The 8914-nt window shown below is 43.1% G+C and overlaps 1 protein-coding gene across 1 annotated transcript; it reads left to right on the top strand.

Moving 5' to 3' along the window:
- The first annotated feature begins 7850 nt into the window (after nucleotides 1–7850).
- On the top strand, nucleotides 7851–8595 carry rpp25a (ribonuclease P and MRP subunit p25, a). Its single transcript, XM_056271043.1, has one exon. It carries the CDS (start codon nucleotides 7851–7853, stop codon nucleotides 8535–8537), a length of 687 nt encoding a protein of 228 aa, XP_056127018.1. The 3' UTR covers nucleotides 8538–8595.
- The last annotated feature ends 319 nt before the right edge of the window (nucleotides 8596–8914 follow it).

Below are 8914 nucleotides of genomic sequence, written 5' to 3'. Positions count from 1 at the left end.
TTTGACTTCCGAAAACTGCTTCGTATGATAATGTGCACATGGTTTTTCTTTATCATTTACTCTAGTTTTCTTTTAGTTGACAGGATGTGCAAAATGGATTGATGTCTAGCACATCTTTCATTAAATTACACTGTAAAATAAATGTTGTTTCCACTTGAAAGTAAGTGTTCGTGCTGCCTTAAAATGTTAAGTTTAGTCGACTTGAAATGTGTACTAAGAGACAACTTGGGATATTTGAGTTGACTAAACTTACCATTTTTAAGGCAGCACGAACACTTAATTTTTTAAGTTGAAACAACTATTTTTTTCCCAGTGCAGACATCACTACTGAGACATCCCGATGTTAGTTTAAATGATCCACTTTTTATTCTGTTTGTCCTTCTATTCCCCTTTCTTTTACACTTTACCTTTTACTGAGTGTGGTTATTATCTTTCTCGGGACACATTTGAATGCTTTGACCCTCGCAAATGTTGTACAAGTGCAGATCACGGCTGAACACACCTCGATACAATCCAGCTCGAGTAGTTCTGACACCCTCAGCAAAAAGTGTTTAAAAAGCACTTGGCCTGTGCCGTAAGGGAGAACTGTTCCAGAATGGAAGTGAGGCATGAAGGAGCCCTTTCCCAATTTTTCATCAGCGAGAAAATTACCCGGGCAGTTTTCAAGCTTGCATATTTCTCGCTACAGAGGAACTTGCTGTTACAGTTTGTTTTTGAAACGCTCTTGACTGGCGCCCAATTTCTCCTTCCACACCAGCGGACGTGAAGTAAAAAGCAAATCTTTTATATTCCTCTCATCCCTTTGTAAGAGAGATTGCCTCTTTAACCAAAGTTCTCACTGAAGCCCCACTCAGTTGCCTCACACCATTAAACAAACTTCATTCTGACTTCATTTCCCTATGGGTGTTGCAATCTGCAGTGCTCCTCTTTGAGACTTAATTTCCCTTTAATTAAATTAGTAAGACTTCCAAAGAAATCCGCCAGAGAGGCCCTGCGGCTTGGTTTCTGTTGTCGGGTAGATAACGGCTGTGAGTGTGTGTCGTCTATGGAGATTGATAAAGTAATTGAAACAGTAATTGTCAACATGTTCGCTTTTATCTGTTCTGGGAGCTTACTAAAATAAGACCGTCTGGTTGGCAGTGCACTTGAAAGGCCCAGTTTTACCACCAGCATATCTGTAACTGGTCCTATAGCATCTTTAAAGACACTCACTGAAATGTGTCCACTCTTCAGATTAATACAAGAACATGTTTACACTGTAAAATAGCATTCATTTTGGTGGGAAACAATGTAAAAATGCTACAGCAAAAATCTTTACCTAACCAAATATGCAAGATAAACATAAATATATATTTTTTTAAATACACACAAATAAAATAAAATTATAAAACAAAAACATTCTATATATATAAAAAGTATAAATAATAATAAGTAATTCATAATTTGTGCAATTTAACTCTAAATGATAAAGTATATATTATTTAGTAACATATTTTTAATAGTTCAATACATATTAAGTTATTAATAATACAGTTTTGTAGTAATTTTGCTATTGATAAAACAGTTTCTTACAAGTAAACATTATAAATAATTTTATATGAAATTGTGTTATATTTTAAAATACAATGTATATACTTTTAAAGTAAAATATATTTTTAAGTATATTTTTTAATTATGAATCGCCTTATAATTTTGGAGAAAAACATCCCTGCATGAACCATCACATTTGCATTGATTTATTAAAGGGTTTTTCTCTTATTATTATTATTGCTATTATTGTGTACATTATACGGTTTAATGTTGTATTGCAATTTAAAGTAGCATATTAATAAACAATATTTTAATAATTTAATAAATTTTTAATTATTAATTAAAAAACCTGACAAGTATTTTTTCTGTGTAATATAGTTAAAACAGTTTCTTTAAAAAAAAAAAGTAATGATATTTCATATGAAAATATAGTATATTTACCATTATAATATTTTTTTAATTATATTTTTATAATTATGGAGAAACACATCACTGTTACATGTATGTCCTGTGTTTCCCCCGTTCTTTGTGTATTTGGTTCAGTCCTGTTTCCAGTTTCCCGCTCCTCGTTAGTGTTTAGTTTATTCACCTGTGTCTAGTTCATTTGCCCCAGCTGTGCCTTGTTTCCCTAATCTATTCTCTGTGTATGTAATCCCCGTGTTCTCCCTCACTCCTTGTCGGTTCTCGTTCGTATGTACGTTTATGTAACGTTCGTATGTACGTTTGTGTTTGGTGTGTAAAGTTACAGTGTTGTCCTGAGTTTGGAATTAAATCCTGTTTACTTCTATTCTTCGTCTCCTCGTGCTTCCTACCACCGTGTACCGTAACAGAAGAACCGACCAAAAAGGAAAAGGAAAAGAAAGAAGAGGAAGATGGAGATCTGGGAGCTCGCGGGACAGATCACTGCTTTGGCGCTGGATAGCCGTGATCTGTTCCACTTTACCTGGGGCTTTGTTCCACTCGCTGCCTCCTGCTCGCTGGGCGATGAGATAATCAAGGCGTGTTACCGGCGAGGGGCCAAGGTGGTCGACCCAAGGGAACTTCCAGATCTCTCTGGTCTGGACTGGAGAGAGGCACTCTCCAGATGTCTGGAGAGCTTTCTCCCATGGCACGCCGTGTCCGCACCGCTGGTTCCGTCCAGCCCAGCCAAGCCCGCACCGCTGGTTCCGTCCAGCCCAACCAAGCCCTCATCGCTGGTTCCGTCCAGCCCAGCCAAGCCCGCACCGCTGGTTCCGTCCAACCCAGCCGAGCCTTCACAGCTAGTTCCGTCCAGCCCAGCCGAGCCTTCACAGCTGGTCACGTCCAGCCCTGCCGAGCCTGAGCTTCCCTGCAGCCCTGCCGAGCCAGAGCTTCCCTGCACGCCTGCCGAGCCTGAGCTCCCCTGCACGCCTGCCGAGCCTGAGCTCCCCTGCAGCCCTGCCGAGCCTGAGCCCGTCGCCTGCCCGCCAGAGCCTGAGCCCGTCGCCTGCCCGCCAGAGCCTGAGCCCGTCGCCTGCCCGCCAGAGCCTGAGCCCGTCGCCTGCCCGCCAGAGCCTGAGCCCGTCGCCTGCCCGCCAGAGCCTGAGCCCGTCGCCTGCCCGCCAGAGCCTGAGCCCGTCGCCTGCCCGCCAGAGCCTGAGCCCGTCGCCTGCCCGCCAGAGCCTGAGCCCGTCGCCTGCCCGCCCGAGCCTGAGCCCGTCGCCTGCCCGCCTGAGCCCGTCGCCTGCCCGCCAGAGCCTGAGCCCGTCGCCTGCCCGCCAGAGCCTGAGCCCGTCGCCTGCCCGCCAGAGCCTGAGCCCGTCGCCTGCCCGCCAGAGCCTGAGCCCGTCGCCTGCCCGCCAGAGCCTGAGCCCGTCGCCTGCCCGCCAGAGCCTGAGCCCGTCGCCTGCCCGCCAGAGCCTTCTCCGCTGGTCCCGTCCAGTCCTCCCGAGCCTTCTCCGCTGGTCCCGTCCAGTCCTCCCGAGCCTTCTCCGCTGGTTCCGTCCAGTCCTCCCGAGCCTTCTCCGCTGGTCCCGTCCAGTCCTCCCGAGCCTTCTCCGCTGGTCCCGTCCAGTCCTCCCGAGCCTTCTCCGCTGGTCCCGTCCAGTCCTCCCGAGCCTTCTCCGCTGGTCCCGTCCAGTCCTCCCGAGCCTTCTCCGCTGGTCCCGTCCAGTCCTCCCGTGCCTTCTCCGCTGGTCCCGTCCAGTTCCCCCAAGCCTGTCTCTGAACCCGTCACTCCCCCCAAGAAAATTTTGGGGGGGGGATATAAGCCACCCGAGGGACAGTCTCCACCCTGGCCACCTGAAGTGGCCTCTCCACCCTGGCCACCTGAAGTGGCCTCTCCACCCTGGCCACCTGAAGTGGCCTCTCCACCCTGGCCACCTGAAGTGGCCTCTCCACCCTGGCCACCTGAAGTGGCCTCTCCACCCTGGCCACCCGAGGGAAAGTCTCCACCCTGGCCACCCGAGGGAAAGTCTCCACCCTGGCCACCCGAGGGAAAGTCTCCACCCTGGCCACCCGAGGGAAAGTCTCCACCCTGGCCACCCGAGGGAAAGTCTCCGCCCTGGCCACCTGCACGTCCTGCTCCGCCCTGGCCTCCTGCACGTCCTGCTCCGCCCTGGCCTCCTGCATGTCCTGCTCCGCCCTGGAGGCTTCCTGCTCCGGGTAGGCCACTCCCTCGTCAGCCTCCAGGGCGCCCACCCCCCCACCCTTATTGATGTTACTCGGCGCGAGGACGCGCCTTGCAGGAGGGGGAGCTAATGTTACATGTATGTCCTGTGTTTCCCCCGTTCTTTGTGTATTTGGTTCAGTCCTGTTTCCAGTTTCCCGCTCCTCGTTAGTGTTTAGTTTATTCACCTGTGTCTAGTTCATTTGCCCCAGCTGTGCCTTGTTTCCCTAATCTATTCTCTGTGTATGTAATCCCCGTGTTCTCCCTCACTCCTTGTCGGTTCTCGTTCGTATGTACGTTTATGTAACGTTCGTATGTACGTTTGTGTTTGGTGTGTAAAGTTACAGTGTTGTCCTGAGTTTGGAATTAAATCCTGTTTACTTCTATTCTTCGTCTCCTCGTGCTTCCTACCACCGTGTACCGTAACAATCACTGCATGAACAACCACATTTGTATCGAATTCTTTATAGTTATATTTCTTATTATTTTTGTTATCGGTTATGTACAAAGGAGTGTTTAATGTTGTATTTTACATTAATTTTTACTGCATTCTTTTAGTGTTGGTGTTTTGTTTTTGTACCTTGTCTATATGTTAGTACTGACCATAGTTACAGGAAAAGCAACTTATGATAAACTTTAAGACCCTCCATTAATCTAACTGCGTATAAAATATATTTTACTGTACATTTTACAGTGTATAATTGTGCTTTTTACTCTTTCCACGCTTCGTCTCGTTGAACAGAAAGCTTGCCTTGCCTTCTGTCGACCCAGTCTCTAGAATGTTGGATGCTCCCCTTCAGGATACAGACTGTGTATTTTGTCAAGCAGAACCGCGTGGCCCTCTTCTCTGATTGAAATCACAGCCTCGGGGCTCGAACACTTTGAGAGCGTTCAGCAGCCACAGTGGGAATAGATGCAGAAATAGAACTGACGAAACAGCCACCTTTGGTTCACCGTAAATCTTCACTCGGGCGGTTTGTTGTTGCTGTATCAATTTGGCATTCGTTTTTTTATATATAAACATAATTTCATCATTTAAGCAGCTGGCCCAAAGCCAACTTTTAAAAGCAGATTCCTGGCATAAGTCAACTGTGCTTATATAGATAATTGTTTACTGGCTGGATTGTGCCGTCATGCATGGGAGGATGTGTTTTTAAACTCTCAGTCTTAATCAGTCACGCATGTTAATCAGCCACAGACACGCGCTGATTGACAGGACTTAATTAACACTGAGGATTTTAAACGGGGAACTCGGGTAAGCATTTGCCAGGATGAAATTTTCAATTCTGCACGGAGCACTTGCCAGACACAGTTACTGTTTCTTTAAGAGATCTTTTGCTCTTTTCCTCCTCCCTCTCTATGTCCCTCACAACCTCTCAGATTGGGTCTTCAGTGCATTCTGGAGTGTGGCAGTCACCACTTAAGAGTAAATATGCGAAAGGTCTCAGATTATGACCAGGCGTCAAGGGTGAAACGCGGTGACAGATGCAGAACTTCACCTTACAGTGGACGTTTATGAGAGTTCTTAGAGCAAAAAGGTAAATGCATCACTAGACGTTTCTTCAAAGTCAATTCAACGTTAATTTGTTCTTGTTCCATAAAGTTCTTACATTTTTATTTTATTATTGTATTTGTGTGTAATTGCATGTTTAAATACGCTTGACTTTTATATTATTATTATTTTATTTATTCAATTACATTTTTATTATATACACATTTTATTTCCATTGCGTGTAATTGTATATCTAAATACAATTGCCTTTATTATTATTTATTTTGATTTCTTATACGAGTCAAAATCTGCTAAGGGGTCATGATTTAATGTTACAAATCATGTTCAAAATGTATCATCTTTTATTGGAAAATTAAACAACATTTGATCAAACTTTGATTATTGCCTTAATCTTTTAAACAACTGAGAGGATAGTGATCAAACTGCATTTTCTAAAAATCAACTGTCAAATTTATATTACATCAGCATATGAGACTCATTTCAAGATCAACGCGTTGTACGATGTTCACAAACCCGGTGAGGTTTTTCTATTGGATTGGCATTTATTCTCTTTAGCATGGAGTGGGAAGTATTTCACTCACTTCCCTGATCATTCACATTTATACTTGTGTGCGTTATGTATTACGTACGTTACCGTCTCTGACAGACAGCGGCTGGGTCCGAAATCACATACTCTCTTGAGTAGGTACTTATTTTGAATAAGTAATTACTTCATGACTGCTAAAAAGGTATGTTCTATATAGTATGAATGTGTGTAGTATGACTGTAATCTGGACGTACTACATTCGCCATGTTGCCATTATCATGTGACCTGCCATGTTATGTCGCTTCACTGTCATTCATAAATCATCTCCCATGGCCTCATGGGATAGTAAAGTGTCCATCGTTTGCACACTTCAGAATCTCACCAGAAGAAGTAGGTCATCCGGTTACTTTATTCTACTCTTTTATGAGTTCTGTGAATTCAAACATACATCTTTTGTCACATACTGTTTTTCACCTACTATATAGTAGAGAAGCATGAGATTTCGGATGCAGCCCGAATGTTGAAGTCACTCAGGCCGCCATTTTTTTCCTCTTCTCAGAAAGCAATGACGCACTCAAAACATCCAGTAGTGTGGGTTTTCCAGTAAATGCATGTACTTGCTGGACTTCTGCTTCTCGTAAATACTACTGTCTTGTGCATGTTATTTTTTGACAGACTTCGATGTCGTGATATTCAAATGATGTGGATTTAAAAAAAAAAAAAGGATCCTGCGGTAATAATTTATTAGCCAGCAAAGTATTCAGTCAAGTGATTGATGCCCATGAGTGTGTTTTTGAAATAAAGTTTATTTTGTATAGCTTAAATTACATGTAACTCAGAGGCCGACATGTTTGGCTTGTCAAAAGTGTTACGTTCAGCTGTCGCAAATTCATTGACTTTTGAAAATCAAGTTGATTTTTTAACCAGGAAAGGAGTGGTTTTGATGCACAGTTGTTTCTATTGTCTCTGATGACAAAAAGATCCTGCAGATCCTGTTGCAAATAATTGTGGAAAATCGCTTTTTAAAACTGTTGTTCCATTATTACCACTTAGCAGATTTTGTCTCATATTAATGTGTTTATTATTTATGTGTTTTTATTTTAGAATTATTAATTGCAATTCTATTTTATTTAAAATTATTATTTTATTTGTGTAATTTTGAATACATTTGTTTATACTGTACATGGTATAATCCATCAACTACAAGCTGAAAACTTTGATGCAATATTTAAAAGTTTGGATAAAAATGACATTATGCCCAAAATGAGCTAGTTAAATTTAAAATGTGGTTTTGCCTCTCAATTCATCATGTTTTCCCCTTGTTTGGTTACAGCTCCCCTCTAACGGACACTGAAATATGCTTCAAAGGTAGTGACTGAGAAATTGCTGATACTCAGCACTTTCAGCTTTGATGAATTTGCTCGATTTACAGAACAGATTTTTTTCTTTTCTTCATGTCAACTGCCTTGTCATTCAGTTCAGAGCTTTGGGAATAACAGAACATTAGCATTTAATATAATTTGGTTTCCCTCACGTTTGTGCAACTTCTTTTATGTTGGAATACAATAGGGCTAGAACTCAGTTCTGGGAAATATTATCAAGTCGTACTAAATTTTGCCTTCTCAAGAACATATAAATAACCTATAAATATGTTTATGGCGGGCAGAGAGCTCCATGATAACACACAATCTACATGTACCACATCTATCCAACCCTCTAAACTGAATCCCACAAACTTTACTGGATCTCCTAACAAACCAAAGCAAGAAGGATTCAGGAAGGTCTGTTCCACTGGAGAACCAATCCCATGTCCAATCCCAGGACTGGCGTCTGATGTGCTGGAAATGCGTGTGAAGGAAGGAAGCAAGATCAGGAACCTTTTGGGTTTTGCCATGTCTCGGTTTCAAGGCGACGGGCACGCGGCTCCAACGTCGCAGGTTCTGTTCAGTGGGACGGGACGGGCCGTGACCAAAACCATCACCTGTGCGGAGATTATGAAACGGAAAGTGCAGGGCTTGCACCAGGTGTCAAAGCTCCAGTACAGGACAGTGACTGAGGTGTGGGAGAGCCAGGAGAGCGGCCCGGTTCAGATGACCATACACAGAACGCTTCCTTCCATTTGTATTCTTCTGTCCAAAGAACCGCTGGACCAGCAGGAGCCGGGATATCAGCCTCCAGTCGAGACTCTCCCGGAGGAAAGCAAATGGGCAGATGGACCGCATGGGAATGGAAAGCCAGAAAAAAGACCACCGAGTCCTTGTTCTCATGATCTTCCCAGTCTTAAAAGAGCTGCTCTGGAACAGGACAAAATGGCAGCTTTGGAACCAGTTAAAAAATGTTAATATAAAAGTATATTTTGTGTATAACTTGCTATATGCTTATAACTGTCATACAGCTTGGCCATATGTGTGTAATTTGAATGATAAAATGCATGGAGTAATTTTGCTAGTATTACCTCATGGTCTGTGTTTAAATTACATCCAAAATATAAAACCAAATAATTTATTGTCGGCTAGTTCTCTTACACGTTCACTTTCATCTTGCCTGCTCGATGTTATTCATATTTGTATTCAATATTCATTTGGTAACACTTTGGAAAACTGTTCCGTCATTAATTAATAACTATGAACAAATGAGTAACGCAATATTAACACCTTAACCAACAAGAAACTCTGATTTATGAATTAGTAAGTAAGTGCTCAGTTGAATGTGGTAGTTC

Source organism: Rhinichthys klamathensis, unplaced genomic scaffold (assembly GCF_029890125.1).
Source record: "Rhinichthys klamathensis goyatoka isolate OS25496 unplaced genomic scaffold, OSU_Roscu_1.1 h1tg000310l_1, whole genome shotgun sequence".
NCBI lineage: Eukaryota > Metazoa > Chordata > Actinopteri > Cypriniformes > Leuciscidae > Rhinichthys > Rhinichthys klamathensis.
Note: the sequence above shows the minus strand (reverse complement) of the source record. Positions and strands in the feature narration are given on the sequence as shown.